This window comes from Pinus tabuliformis, chromosome 1_2 (assembly GCF_031772625.1).
Source record: "Pinus tabuliformis cultivar Carrire ecotype Pingquan chromosome 1_2, CPIR1, whole genome shotgun sequence".
NCBI lineage: Eukaryota > Viridiplantae > Streptophyta > Pinopsida > Pinales > Pinaceae > Pinus > Pinus tabuliformis.
In genome coordinates, this window is record NC_142298.1 from 66,494,116 (window position 1) to 66,510,694 (window position 16,579).

At 36.0% G+C, this 16,579-nt stretch overlaps 1 protein-coding gene across 1 annotated transcript; it reads right to left on the bottom strand.

Annotated features, from left to right (window-relative positions):
• Positions 1 to 778: 778 nt before the first annotated feature.
• On the bottom strand, positions 779 to 1,595 carry LOC149204445 (heavy metal-associated isoprenylated plant protein 20-like). Its single transcript, XM_089393291.1, has 3 exons — positions 1,434 to 1,595; positions 1,268 to 1,343; positions 779 to 1,157 (listed from the first exon to the last, which is right to left on the bottom strand). Exons 1-3 carry the CDS (start codon positions 1,509 to 1,511, stop codon positions 853 to 855), a joined length of 459 nt encoding a protein of 152 aa, XP_089249417.1. The 5' UTR covers positions 1,512 to 1,595; the 3' UTR covers positions 779 to 852.
• Between the last annotated feature and the right edge of the window lie 14,984 nt (positions 1,596 to 16,579).

Here is a 16,579-nt window from a genome sequence, read left to right on the forward strand (position 1 = left end):
ATATATTATTATTGGTTATGTGATTAATTTCGTGCAATCACATCTCGTTAGAATCTTCTGATTTTACTTCGAAGTTACGTTTCACAATAACAACACTTCGTCCTGAAACTAAAGAAATCGATGACCCAAGAGAAAGGCAACCTGAGTTTTTGTACGTCGTTTTGATTACATACGTAATATCCATTAATATATACATAATACATAATATCCATTAATAATGAATAGATGAATAGCAGATGAAATAGCAGTTTTGCCAATTCTTTGTGTCAATTTTGATTGAATTTAGTTAAATATTTTTAAGAATTATAAACTTTTAAGAATCATAAATATAATTTCAAATTTAAATGGTGTAATTTGCTCATTCCTCGAATATTCGGCGTTCAATTATTTGACCGCTCATGTCGGTCCTATTCGGGAATCAGCAAGTTCACTGATAATTTGCAGAATAATTTGAATGTCTAAATTTACAAAATAGTTTAAAAGGTACACATTTCTAAGAATCTAATTTGAATCATTTAGAAGTTTTATTAGCAAAATGGGTTGAGGATGGACTTGCGACTGAGGCTACCCAGGATCAAACTTCACAGAATTGGTTGTTTCTTGTGTACTAAGGGAGGAGATATGCTAAGAGGGAGGAGACATGCTAAGAATCAGGTAAGAACCTAGAGCCTAGCGTGGTCCAGCTCAGGTGCAATCCCCATATTACTTTGACAAGTTAAATGCTGCTAAAGCCACAAATCAACCCTGAAATATCACAGACAACTTGATAAACAAAAAATTATTTAAATCACTTAATCTGCAAAATAAGTTTTTACCCAAAATTGATCAGTTACACAATGCTAGAAGCTTACTTTACATAATAGTGCAACCGCTTGTATTGTCGTCGCTGAAGAGTGAAGTGTAGGCTTCATGGGCGTTGTTATTACCAGGGGGATAACTCGGGAAACTGTGATCTACGTTCCGCACATAGCCAGAAGGAGCCTTCTTGTCATACACCTGAGCAGTGTATGGATAATAAACCAGATGGTGAGGTTTGTAAGGCCACAATTCTGCTCTTTTCCCCGTTCGCCTCACTCTCTTCAGCACCTTCTTGGCATCCACGTACCCAGTCACCGTTACCTTATATTGCTGCCTCTCCACTTCTACCGTTCTAACCGCTGCACATTCATTAATTCATATCATAATTTAACCCTTGACCTAATTCTGAAACAGCATATATGTATATATATAAAAGCTCTATAGTAAAAATGGGAAGAATGGTTCTCACCCTGCATGGAAGTTAGTGCGTTCCTCACTTTTCTCTCGCAGCCTTCACAGTCCATTCGAACTCTCAACTCCACGGTCTGTACATGATGAGATACAGAGGCCATAGCTAGTTAGTTATGGTAACAATCACAACTCTCTATATATGAAAAAAATGTGACGCTTTTTACCTGAAATTGGTTAAGTTTCTTGCGCCTGGGTGTAGTCGCCGCATCAATCCAGCTAGATAGAAGGGCTAAGACACCCATTTTCAAGAGGCAAAGCAAAAAAAATGACAAGGTTTATAATATGTCAATATGAACCAATATGTAACATGCAGATGCAAATGAATTCTATACCATGCACTTCGATGGAATGGCGAGAAAGAGGAGCCCCAGGACACAATTTATAGGAAAATTTGAAGGAATTTTCAAGTGGGTACCTACCAGGCGTTGCTAGTAGCATCCACAACTATAGAATAAACGCCAATAACTTATTGAGGCAGAGATGGAAAGTGCCGGGATTTAGTGGTGAAAGAGTGACTTTATTTATGGGGAACATAATAATAAGGAGACAATGGGTAGAAGTGTGTTGAAAATTGAGATTTGACGTTGGGGAACGTGCATGCTTACTCAACCCAGATTTTTAAATTCTGGCCTTGCAACAATGTTAAACCATGTGCTGTAGCAAAAACCATATAAATGAAAAGCTGGTGAGCAACAGTGGTAAAGCCTGGGTTGTGGCAAAAGTCATGTAAATTAAAAGACAGGCATTCGGAGTGCAGCCTGCCCGAAGCCTCTGTCTACTGTGCACGTATCTTTCTTTCCGCAACGTCACTGGCGTATCGCTATTATTCATACATTATTCGTCTCTATTTTTAGAGGGCCGCCGCGTAGAACAGCCAGGTGCGGTGGAGGAGCTGACATGTCAAAGAGGTAAATAAGTAATCATGGCACATTCGCTGGTTTAAGTTTCCAACAAGCCGCAGTGCCCTGGATTATTGTACGAGGAAATGCGCCAGTTCCCAGCAGCCTATAAGCCTATATGAGCTATCAAGGTCAGATACGTTCTTATAAGTTTTTAGAGTTTTGAGATTATTAGGGTGACGATAAGGTTCGGGATTATTTTTAAGCTATGGCTTATTTTAATTGCGTTTAGTTTGGCTCTAGAGCTTGAGTATGGAAGAGATATGCTCTCATGTAAATATTTTGAAATTTTGATAAGATTTATTTTCCTAAAAAAATTTAATGGTGATATAATTTTAGATAATATTATAATTTTTTTATTATATATATATATATATGAAAACTTTGATTTTTAAATATTAAAAAAAATTACATTTAAAAAAAGCATTAATAAATTACATAATTCGAACTTTAAATTCTAAAATTTCGAACAAAACTAATTTAAAGAGGGAGAAACTATTAAATAAAGTACGCTGAAAGAGTACGTAATCGAAACGTAGAATTTTCCGTCAAAATCTTTCGTATACGTAAATGATTGTGGCAAAGGCCGATAATTAAAAAAATACACCAGATAAATCCACCAACCATTAATACTATTGTTTTTTTTTTAATATTTTATTTAATTAAAAAACAATAATTTGTATTATTATTTTAAATATTTATTTTTAATAAAATTTATATATAGATATATATTAAGTTCAAACTTTATATATAATATTAAGTTGAACCATGTTTATAAAAATATAATTAGGTTAAAAAATTATTGATATTAAAAAAAAAACTGTGTTTAGAAACTAGTTTTTGAAGTCTTTTAAGATTATTATAATTGGGATGACTCATTCCATTAAAGAAGTTAGTATTGTAATTGTTGGTTGAATTAATTACTTCAAATTCAAAGCATTATTGTCTTAATTTTGGAGCATAAATTTTTATACACTGTACTATATGTGTAAAGACTAAGACAATGAGGAGTTTATGCTATAGTAAAGAATGAAAAACAATTAGCTTACTAGTAAGTAGTTGGGGGATTAGGTCACTTATTTATTGGTTGGTTACTAACAATAACAAAAATCATTTTCCTTGTTTAATTGTGAGCCAAAATTCATATAGATTTCATCCAGGTCTTAACTTTAATGAATTTCACCTACTGAACTTGCCAGCAAGGATATTACATTCAAATACAAATGCTACAAAGTATCTACTCTCTAGGGTGTTTATAAAAAATCCCATAATCTTTAAACCATAATAAATATAAGGTTTCTTTGAAGAAAGCTTCTAGTGGTCTAGACAAATTTACAATGCAACAAAAACCTTCGAGTGAGCATGGGAAAGTAATTGAAAGAGTAATCCCTAAACTAAAGGGATCGTTAAGTGCAGATACAGGGCGCTTCCTAATCTAATCATAGTCCTAAACATAGAAGGATTGGTAAGTTCCTATAACCATAGAAGGTTGATGTGTATCAATGCTATCATTTAGTGATCAAATACATGATTGAAATAGAGAAAGGAAGCATATAAAATCAAGTTGCAAATATGCATATGATTTAAGACCGTTATTGTTGTAAGTAACTAATAGACCATGGTTCTTCCATGATTATAGGGTTAGCTTCAATTATCAAAATCCTTTACTCTATGAACCTGTTGTGTATTATATTAACCGAATCATAACATGTTAAACATGGAAATATTAGTTAATCATTCACAAGATTCAAAGGGGATATGATTACAAAGAAATATAAACACATGACTAATCAAATAACTCAATCGAGAAATAAAATATATTGAAAACACATCACACATGGTATAATACGAAGCAAAGTGAGACTGGATTTGTGGACCCTTTCCAACCAATTCACATTATCTGAGAGAATATTTCAATTAAACATAAATATCACATATCTGTATATCAGAGAAATATCGACAATAGATTCATATTACAGTCACTTGCAAAGACACCCAACAATCTTACTTGATCTACTTTACAAATAAAACTACATGAAAATAAGATCGAGAACCTCATTTACAGAGACTAATACTCTTTATATGTTTTACAGTATACATTTTGATGGCCATAGATTCTATCTCCATAATTCTAAACCAACAACATATAGGTGATCAGAATGTATCCCCTTTCGATTTTTAGAATGAGCATAATTTCCCTTCGCTAGATCCGATAATCGTGTACAAATTTTGGCAAGTTTGTTGCATAGGTCTGCAATTTGGTGAATTCTTTTTCACTGAGTTGAAATTACTTCTATTCCTTTTTTAATAACCTCCGATCTGGTTGAACAGGAGATTGAGCTTCTCAACTATGTCAAGATAATAAGTCATGTTTCGATTTCCATTCTAGAGGTGCACACATATGCCAATGATGGAATCAGGTTATAGAAAATGTTGAAGAAGTTCTATGTGCCTATGCTTCAGGTGAATTCTCTAAACATCAGAAAGGTTATTTTCCTGCTGAAAAAGAAACCCTTGCAATATTCAATGGAATTCAAAAGTTCGAAATTTATTTGGCACCTTCAAAATTCTTGATTCGAACTGACTCAATGAATTTCAAGTATTTCTTGAATGCCAAGATATCTCAGCAATTAGCTCGTGGGCGATTATTAGCATGGAAAATGTGGTTTCAGATGTATGAATTTGATGTTGAATGGATTCCTGGAAATTCTAATTATTTACCTGATGCCTTAACCAGAGAAATGAACAAGGTACATGTACATAGTGAAAGTCTTTTCACCATTGCAGGAACCAGTCCTGCTGATGATTCTTTTGAAACTTTTGTACAGCGTTTTAAGATTTTAGAATATTTGTTATCCGATGTCACTGATCAAATCAAGAAGATAATTGGTCTCCGACTAAGAAGAAATCAGTGGATACAAAGATGTCAAGCTTGGCAACATAAAAATGTTGGCGTTTTTCTAAATCTCAATGAAGAATTGGTAAAGGTTTATCCTCTACCAAATTTACAGGTTAAGCTCTATTTTCAACAGCTCGATGACACTTGGCTCAGTCATTATACTCCAGATATGATTCAAACTCTGAAAACTCTGAATTATTATCAGATTATTGGTGCAATTGAGTTTTCTATTTCTATGTATATTTCTTCTAAAATGTTAGAACTGGAGGAGTCTTTTGCTGATTGGGAGATAAGAGATGGTAAGTGTCAGAAGAAACTCCAAGTCAGAGCTTCTCAATGTGTATTAAGGACCTTGCAGTATTTAAGAACATTTACAGAACCTTGGGATTATCAGAATATGGAATTCCGTAATGCTATTGAACCAAATCCTTTTTCACAGCTTTACGGAAAGGATAGTATTATGAAATCTACATTAGCTGAAGATCCAGATCAGATTAAAAAGATTTCATTATGGCTTCAAGATTTTCATTCGTTAAAACTACCGGAGAAACTATCACTGATAAAAACCCTCGAACTTCTGCAAGGAAAACAACGGGTATTTCGATTAATAGTTAATCAGAAGGCTGTTATTACTATTAATGTATATTCTTGTTCATGGTCCGAAGATGCGGTTTGCTTGATCAATCTACTTCTCTCTAATCGTGTCTGTTCTTCAATGGTGTTTGAAATAGGATTGCAAGAACAAGGAAATCTTAGTCATCAATGTAAATTATGGGTTCAATCGAGTATTGAACAATCTGTAAGTATGTTTCAGATTTTTAAATGGGAGTTATTAGATGGGGTTGAACTGGCTGTACAGTCTTTGCCAGATTTCAGAAATAGCAAGAAAGATAATTTCCTTGGAATTGAAATCGATCCCTTTGCATATGTGAACCGATGGAATAAAGATGATTATCTCTTTCCATCTAAAAGTTTAAAGAAGTCTGCAGATTCGATCAGATTTACTTATGACACAGGTCAGAGTTCACATGCTCCACAAAAAGAAGATTCCTCCATTACAATCCACGATCCAAAAGGAAAAGCTAAAGTGAATAGCGAAAAAGAAACCGTATATGTGGATATTTATCAAGATGCTCAAGAACAAAATGACCCTACCTGGGAAAAAGAATATCTATCATGGCTTACATCTTCCTGGAAAGATCCTCAAGATACTTTATCTCATTTATCGTACCATTGGGATAGAGTCAAGACTCCGTCAGATTCCGAGATGGGATATGATAGTGATAGAAGCCCGAAAGGTTCTTGGTAACGAATCTCTTTGTCAGCAATGTGACACTGTTGGTCACATGTTGTGACGAATCTTTGTACAAAAGAAAAAGTTGAGTAGACACCGTCAGTGGAATAAGATACTGACAGGACCCTCAATTATTTCTACTTTTATGTCATGCATTAGGTCAGCTAGATTCGTTTGTTAGGTTATTTAAGAGAGAACTCTCTCATAGTTTAGGAATCGTGAGTTGTGAGTGCTTAGTGAGTTTGTGAGTGTGTGTGTGTAATCAGAGCTCATATCTTTGAGTTTCTATGGTGTGTAATTTTACTTTGAATTAATACTGAAGCCTGCTGGGCCGCCAGTCTGAGGACTGTTTCTTTTAAGAGCATCGTGTGAGAGATAGTAAGGCGCGTTTGAGAAGCGACAGGAGTTCGCAAAAGTCCGTGCAAATCTCTGGTTGATGTGTTGAAGAAATTTGCAATTTGCAGAAGGCGTTCGCTTCAGTTGTTCCAAGTAAGTTCCTAGACCATACATCGTTTTATGGTATCAGAGCCCTGTTGTAGATCCTAACTCACTAATCTGTAGACAGAATTCTATTGAAAGCCAGCTAGCCTTTGAAAGGTCACTCTGTTGATCATTGGACCGAGTAGATAAAAGCTTTCATTAGTCTATTTCTGTTATAGATTAAATATGGCCAATCTGTTGCGATCATTCTCATCCATAGACAGAAAAGTCATTACTGAAGTCTCGTCACGGTCGACTGAGTCCGAGTCTGTTGAAAACGAAAATCATGAATTAGTTGAAGACCCTGAACATTGGACTCCTCCTGCTCTAAATTCTACTGATATCTATAAGCTACCTATGACTTTCCTGTTCAAGAAGAAAAACTTTCTGAAAGAGGTAGAAATCACTATTAAGATATCTGGACCTTCTGTGCAAATCCTTGCTTTGAATTTATTCTCTGATGATGAAATTAAGAAATTTCGGCAGTATGTAAAAGATGGAAAGTATTTCTATCTTCATTTTGGGGGGATAAGGATTGGATTAGCTCCACTGTTTCGTCATGGAATTAATACTCCCTGTATTGCTGAACTGTTTGATACCCGTCATCAAAATTATGAACATGCTAGGATTGGTACTATTCAAGGAAACCTTGCTACTGGTTGTCAATATGGAACCATTTATCCTGACTATGCTATTAGTCTGAATGATGTCCATCTGAAAGATTGTTGGAAATTATTGTCTGGTGTCCAAGGGTTAACCATGGCTGAAGAAAGTGAATACCTGTCTATAATTGGACAAGCTTCTTTTCAATTGACTAATACAGCACATCCTAAACTTAAACAGCCTGTCTTAAAGGATTGTGTTACAGTTGGTTTGTCTAATGCTCAAGTTGAAGGTGTTCTATATGATCCTACTGAGTTACCTGGAAACTGGTATTTCCAATACAAGTCAATAGTTGATACTAAACAACCTCAATCCAAATTGAAAAGAGTAACTATTGATAATGGACAAGTCAAGTTGATTCCTCCAAGACCAGTAATTCCTCGACCTGTCTCTAAGCCAAAGAGATATGTGTTTCCTATGATTCCAAATGAAGTTCCTTCAAGTAGTCAAGTTCCTGCTACTATTCCCGAAGAAGAAAGTTTAGGTGAACCTTCTCTGTCACCTAATGAGTTGTATATACCTGAGTATAAACCATTTCTACCCACTGTAAATAAAATGCATCATATGCGTACTTCTTTTGCTCCTGTTGAAGAATGGCAATATGCCAATCATAGATTTGTTAAAGGTGGCAAATGGCCTCCTCGAACAAAGTTCTGTACTACTTCCTCCTCTTCTAGACAGCCACCAACCCGAGCAGATTGTGCTCCTTTGATAGAACACAATTCTCAGAATACAAATGATCTAGATCAAACTTATCAGATTGGGAATTATCTAACTACTTGGTGCGCACATGCTGAAGAAGTCTTAGATGATTTGGGTTCTCCAAGTGATTTGATTTTAGCCAATCTTAAACTTCTTCATGATGAACAGTCCGCTGAACAGCAGCGTAGAGAAGAGAAAGAGAAAAGAAGAAGACAGAAGAAGAAAAGAGAAGAACAGCCTCCAAAGTTTGTAAAAACAATGGAAATTCCACCTAAATGGGAAACCAGTGATTCCCATGAAGAAGCAGCAGATTTTGCTGAATCTAGTAATAGCCAATTAAGTACTAAAACTGCAATTCCAAAATTTTCCAGTTTGTATAAAAACAAAGGTGAATTGGCTACAATAGAAAATGCTGCAACTCTATTTCCATCGTTTATTATGCCATCCCTGCAGAAAGCAAATCTGCATAAAGACCCTAAATATCCTAGAGTTGAAGAAGATCTCTTTCATACTAATTCCTCTGGATATGTTTTAGATTTAGATAAGTCATCTAATCCAGCAGAATCTATCCGGATTTGGATAGGTGCACTATATCAAATGCAAGTTGTGTCAAAATTGGATAATTTTTCCATTTTCTTGCTGGCGGAGAAACGAATGGCCGGAATTGTTTGGGATTGGTGGATGGGCGCTTCTCAAGAAGAAAGAAACAATGTGGCAGCTTTAGGCTTAGCCACTTTAGAAGTTCTCTTGTTAACTCAATTTGTTCCCGAGCCTCAAGATGAAAAGAAAACAATCATTACAGATTTAACCCGCATGCAATTAACAGATTTAAAAGATTTAGATCAGTTTGGATCTGAATTTATGGGTAAAATCTATAAAGCAAATCTTGTTAATGATCATACTCAAAAGATTGCTTTTCTTTCTAAATTACCGGGAAATATAGGGGATATGATAATGAAAGATATTGAAGTCCAAGGCAAAAAGATAGAACAAATCTATTGGATCGATCTCCTATTCAGAAGCCAAGAGAAAGTAAAATATTTGTGCTGGCAGAAACAGGTTCATGATATTTCTCCTAATTTGAATGTGTGTCGTTCTGTTTTACCCTGGACTCCTTTCCGGAAAAGGAAATCAAAAAGATATGGTAAATACAGACCTAAGAGAGTTATCAATCCTAAACGACCATTCCGTAAATTTAGGTATGTGAAAAAGAGGAAACAACAAAAGAAGGATAATGCTTGCTTTATCTGTAAGCAAGAAGGACACTTTGCACGCAAATGTCCCAAGAGTTCCTCTAACAAACTAAAAGCCTGTTTTGATATTGAAGAATTTGCAGATGACTGGTCAGTTGTTGATTCTGATGATGAAGTTTCAGATGTATATATTTTGACTGATGCTTCTCTTTCTGATACTGAGTCTCTGCCTGATATTAGTAATAAAATGAATCTTGCTTATCAAGATTCTGATTTTGATTCCGATGTTTATGAGGATCACTTAAGTGATGATAGTGATTCTGTTGTTTTTGAAGAAGATGATACAGAAGAGTATTCTAATACCTCTGTCACAACTACTACAACTGTTGACACCAAGAATTCTTTGCCAAACTTCTTATCCGTTAAACCTCAGTCCGTTCAGAATTCTTTATGTCCTTATCCGAAGACAGTTGCATCATCTTCCTCTCTCCTCCCTAAACCTAGTTCTGTTGATGAACAAGCCTTTATGAAAAAGATTGTCAGAACTAGTGATCTGTTGTATATTCCTGTTGAAGTTCAAGTACGTGGTGAATGGATTTCTGTTGATGCTTTTATTGATACCGGTGGCTCCAATAATCTTGCTAGACCGTCACTGTTTAAAGGATTATGGAAGCCCTTACAGAATATCCTTAGATCTGAAACCATTGGTGGTTCTGTTAATCTGACTCATTATGTTGATAACATTTCAATGAAACTTGGGGGGAATATAATTAAGATTTCAGCTATTCAGCATTATGATAACTCAGCAAGTTTATTTCTGGGAATGCCGTTCATTAATTCAGTGTTGCCTGTTACGATCAGTAATGATAAAATCATTTGTAACATCAAGAAGAAAGCAGTCTCAGTCCCCAGGTTAACTATGGCTAATTCTGAAGCCCGAAAAGATCAGAGTCAGAAAAAGGTAGGTTTAAAAAGGCAACCCAAACAGAGAAAAGAATCTCATGATTGGGAAGAAGTGTTAAATATTTATGAAGCCAAAGCTCAACCTACCCAAAAGGCCAATAGGGATCCTAATTGGTCTCCTGAACAAATTCAGATATTTGAGGAATTGCTAAAATGTTGTTCTACTAATCCTCAAGCTTTTTGGACAACTCAGAGCCCGAAACAAGAAATTATCACTCTGCATGACAATGGAGTGACTGGCAAATTGATACCCTGTACTCCTGATGAAGAAAAAGAAATGCGCAAACAGATTCAAGAATTGCTAGATCTTAATTTGATTGAAGTAAGTGAATCTCATTATTCCTGTTCTGCATTTCTAGTTCGCAATCATTCTGAGATTGTTCGTGGTAAAGATAGGATGGTGATTAATTATAAGCCTTTAAATGCTATAACTAAGAGCTTTGATTATCCCATGCCTCGACAAGAAACAATCATGCAGAAAATTCATGGCAGTAAGATATTCAGCAAATTTGATATGAAATCAGGATATTATCAGATTCAAATTGCAGAAGAAGATCGTCCAAAAACTGCATTTACATGTCCTGCCGGGTTCTTTCAATGGCGAGTTGTGCCATTTGGTCTCAAAAATGCTCCTGCATTCTTTCAGCGTCGAATGGATCATATTTTTGGTTCATACGATTTTATTGTTGTATATATTGATGATATCCTTGTATTTAGTCCAGATCTCGCCTCTCATTTGAAGCATCTCCAAATATTTCTTGACGAAGCCCGTAATCATGGTTTAGTCTTATCTGAGAAGAAAATGGTTTTATTTCAAGACAGTATTGATTTTCTCGGCATCACCGTTCGCCAAGGTAAAATTCAGATGCAGCCTCATGTTTTACAGAAATTATCTGAATTTCCTGATCAATTACAAGATAAGCCAATGATTCAGCGATTTTTGGGAATTCTCAATTATGTTCATAAATATATTCCCAATCTTTCTGAAAAGACTTCTCCTATTCGAGAATTTATTAATGGTGGTTGGTCTGATGAAGCTACTCAAGCGGTTCAATTATTGAAACAAGAATGCCAAACATTACCTACTTTAAAACCGCCTGGTACTGGTTTTCTCATCTTACAGACTGATGCTTCCGACAATTTTTGGGCGGCTACTCTTTTTGAGAGAAGGCAAGAAGGAGAAAATGTTGAAGAAGTTCTATGTGCCTATGCTTCAGGTGAATTCTCTAAACATCAGAAAGGTTATTTTCCTGCTGAAAAAGAAACCCTTGCAATATTCAATGGAATTCAAAAGTTCGAAATTTATTTGGCACCTTCAAAATTCTTGATTCGAACTGACTCAATGAATTTCAAGTATTTCTTGAATGCCAAGATATCTCAGCAATTAGCTCGTGGGCGATTATTAGCATGGAAAATGTGGTTTCAGATGATGTTGAATGGATTCCTGGAAATTCTAATTATTTACCTGATGCCTTAACCAGAGAAATGAACAAGGTACATGTACATAGTGAAAGTCTTTTCACCATTGCAGGAACCAGTCCTGCTGATGATTCTTTTGAAACTTTTGTACAGCGTTTTAAGATTTTAGAATATTTGTTATCCGATGTCACTGATCAAATCAAGAAGATAATTGGTCTCCGACTAAGAAGAAATCAGTGGATACAAAGATGTCAAGCTTGGCAACATAAAAATGTTGGCGTTTTTCTAAATCTCAATGAAGAATTGGTAAAGGTTTATCCTCTACCCAATTTACAGGTTAAGCTCTATTTTCAACAGCTCGATGACACTTGGCTCAGTCATTATACTCCAGATATGATTCAAACTCTGAAAACTCTGAATTATTATCATATTATTGGTGCAATTGAGTTTTCTATTTCTATGTATATTTCTTCTAAAATGTTAGAACTGGAGGAGGTAAATATGAATGGTCTTGTTGAACGCTTTTTGAAATCTCTCAAAATTCCAGATTTATTTGAAGAGATTGAAGCAGCATATCTCCAACAAAATACTGAAGCTTTTGTTAATACTGATTCTTTCCCTCAATTTGAGATGTTTCAGTCTTTTGCTGATTGGGAGATAAGAGATGGTAAGTGTCAGAAGAAACTCCAAGTCAGAGCTTCTCAATGTGTATTAAGGACCTTGCAGTATTTAAGAACATTTACAGAACCTTGGGATTATCAGAATATGGAATTCCGTAATGCTATTGAACCAAATCCTTTTTCACATCTTTACGGAAAGGATAGTATTATGAAATCTACATTAGCTGAAGATCCAGATCAGATTAAAAAGATTTCATTATGGCTTCAAAATTTTCATTCGTTAAAACTACCGGAGAAACTATCACTGATAAAAACCCTCGAACTTCTGCAAGGAAAACAACGGGTATTTCGATTAATAGTTAATCAGAAGGCTGTTATTACTATTAATGTATATTCTTGTTCATGGTCCGAAGATGTGGTTTGCTTGATCAATCTACTTCTCTCTAATCGTGTCTGTTCTTCAATGGTGTTTGAAATAGGATGGCAAGAACAAGGAAATCTTAGTCATCAATGTAAATTATGGGTTCAATCGAGTATTGAACAATCTGTAAGTATGTTTCAGATTTTTAAATGGGAGTTATTAGATGGGGTTGAACTGGCTGTACAGTCTTTGCCAGATTTCAGAAATAGCAAGAAAGATAATTTCCTTGGAATTGAAATCGATCCCTTTGCATATGTGAACCGATGGAATAAAGATGATTATCTCTTTCCATCTAAAAGTTTAAAGAAGTCTGCAGATTCGATCAGATTTACTTATGACACAGGTCAGAGTTCACATGCTCCACAAAAAGAAGATTCCTCCATTACAATCCACGATCCAAAAGGAAAAGCTAAAGTGAATAGCGAAAAAGAAACCGTATATGTGGATATTTATCAAGATGCTCAAGAACAAAATGACCCTACCTGGGAAAAAGAATATCTATCATGGCTTACATCTTCCTGGAAAGATCCTCAAGATACTTTATCTCATTTATCGTACCATTGGGATAGAGTCAAGACTCCGTCAGATTCCGAGATGGGATATGATAGCGATAGAAGCCCGAAAGGTTCTTGGTAACGAATCTCTTTGTCAGCAATGTGACACTGTTGGTCACATGTTGTGACGAATCTTTGTACAAAAGAAAAAGTTGAGTGGACACCGTCAGTGGAATAAGATACTGACAGGACCCTCAATTATTTCTACTTTTATGTCATGCATTAGGTCAGCTAGATTCGTTTGTTAGGTTATTTAAGAGAGAACTCTCTCATAGTTTAGCAATCGTGAGTTGTGAGTGCTTAGTGAGTTTGTGAGTGTGTGTGTGTAATCAGAGCTCATATCTTTGAGTTTCTATGGTGTGTAATTTTACTTTGAATTAATACTGAAGCCTGCTGGGCCGCCAGTCTGAGGACTGTTTCTTTTAAGAGCATCGTGTGAGAGATAGTAAGGCGCGTTTGAGAAGCGACAGGAGTTCGCAAAAGTCCGTGCAAATCTCTGGTTGATGTGTTGAAGAAATTTGCAATTTGCAGAAGGCGTTCGCTTCAGTTGTACTTTATCTCATTTATCGTACCATTGGGATAGAGTCAAGACTCCGTCAGATTCCGAGATGGGATATGATAGCGATAGAAGCCCGAAAGGTTCTTGGTAACGAATCTCTTTGTCAGCAATGTGACACTGTTGGTCACATGTTGTGACAAATCTTTGTACAAAAGAAAAAGTTGAGTAGACACCGTCAGTGGAATAAGATACTGACAGGACCCTCAATTATTTCTACTTTTATGTCATGCATTAGGTCAGCTAGATTCGTTTGTTAGGTTATTTAAGAGAGAACTCTCTCATAGTTTAGCAATCGTAAGTTGTGAGTGCTTAGTGAGTTTGTGAGTGTGTGTGTGTAATCAGAGCTCATATCTTTGAGTTTCTATGGTGTGTAATTTTACTTTGAATTAATACTGAAGCCTGCTGGGCCGCCAGTCTGAGGACTGTTTCTTTTAAGAGCATCGTGTGAGAGATAGTAAGGCGCGTTTGAGAAGCGACAGGAGTTCACAAAAGTCCGTGCAAATCTCTGGTTGATGTGTTGAAGAAATTTGCAATTTGCAGAAGGCGTTCGCTTCAGTTGTTCCAAGTAAGTTCCTAGACCATACATCGTTTTATGATCGTTTTATGATCATTAACAAGATTTGCTTTATTAATGGTGGTTGGTCTGATGAAGCTACTCAAGCGGTTCAATTATTGAAACAAGAATGCCAAACATTACCTACTTTAAAACCGCCTGGTACTGGTTTTCTCATCTTACAGACTGATGCTTCCGACAATTTTTGGGCGGCTACTCTTTTTGAGAGAAGGCAAGAAGGAGAAAATGTTGAAGAAGTTCTATGTGCCTATGCTTCAGGTATATACAACTCATTAGGTGACAGAGAAGGTTCACCTAAACTTTCTTCTTCGGGAATAGTAGCAGGAACTTGACTACTTGAAGGAACTTCATTTGGAATCATAGGAAACACATATCTCTTTGGCTTAGAGACAGGTCGAGGAATTACTGGTCTTGGAGGAATCAACTTGACTTGTCCATTATCAATAGTTACTCTTTTCAGTTTGGATTGAGGTTGTTTAGTATCAACTATTGACTTGTATTGGAAATACCAGTTTCCAGGTAACTCAGTAGGATCATATAGAACACCTTCAACTTGAGCATTAGACAAACCAACTGTAACACAATCCTTTAAGACAGGCTGTTTAAGTTTAGGATGTGCTGTATTAGTCAATTGAAAAGAAGCTTGTCCAATTATAGACAGGTATTCACTTTCTTTAGCCATGGTTAACCCTTGGACACCAGACAATAATTTCCAACAATCTTTCAGATGGACATCATTCAGACTAATAGCATAGTCAGGATAAATGGTTCCATATTGACAACCAGTAGCAAGGTTTCCTTGAATAGTACCAATCCTAGCATGTTCATAATTTTGATGACGGGTATCAAACAGTTCAGCAATACAGGGAGTATTAATTCCATGACGAAACAGTGGAGCTAATCCAATCCTTATCCCCCCAAAATGAAGATAGAAATACTTTCCATCTTTTACATACTGCCGAAATTTCTTAATTTCATCATCAGAGAATAAATTCAAAGCAAGGATTTGCACAGAAGGTCCAGATATCTTAATAGTGATTTCTACCTCTTTCAGAAAGTTTTTCTTCTTGAACAGGAAAGTCATAGGTAGCTTATAGATATCAGTAGAATTTAGAGCAGGAGGAGTCCAATGTTCAGGGTCTTCAACTAATTCATGATTTTCGTTTTCAACAGACTCGGACTCAGTCGACCGTGACGAGACTTCAGTAATGACTTTTCTGTCTATGGATGAGAATGATCGCAACAGATTGGCCATATTTAATCTATAACAGAAATAGACTAATGAAAGCTTTTATCTACTCGGTCCAATGATCAACAGAGTGACCTTTCAAAGGCTAGCTGGCTTTCAATAGAATTCTGTCTACAGATTAGTGAGTTAGGATCTACAACAGGGCTCTGATACCATAAAACGATGTATGGTCTAGGAACTTACTTGGAACAACTGAAGCGAACGCCTTCTGCAAATTGCAAATTTCTTCAACACATCAACCAGAGATTTGCACGGACTTTTGCGAACTCCTGTCGCTTCTCAAACGCGCCTTACTATCTCTCACACGATGCTCTTAAAAGAAACAGTCCTCAGACTGGCGGCCCAGCAGGCTTCAGTATTAATTCAAAGTAAAATTACACACCATAGAAACTCAAAGATATGAGCTCTGATTACACACACACACTCACAAACTCACTAAGCACTCACAACTCACGATTGCTAAACTATGAGAGAGTTCTCTCTTAAATAACCTAACAAACGAATCTAGCTGACCTAATGCATGACATAAAAGTAGAAATAATTGAGGGTCCTGTCAGTATCTTATTCCACTGACGGTGTCTACTCAACTTTTTCTTTTGTACAAAGATTCGTCACAACATGTGACCAACAGTGTCACATTGCTGACAAAGAGATTCGTTACCAAGAACCTTTCGGGCTTCTATCGCTATCATATCCCATCTCGGAATCTGACGGAGTCTTGACTCTATCCCAATGGTACGATAAATGAGATAAAGTATCTTGAGGATCTTTCCAGGAAGATGTAAGCCATGATAGATATTCTTTTTCCCAGGTAGGGTCAT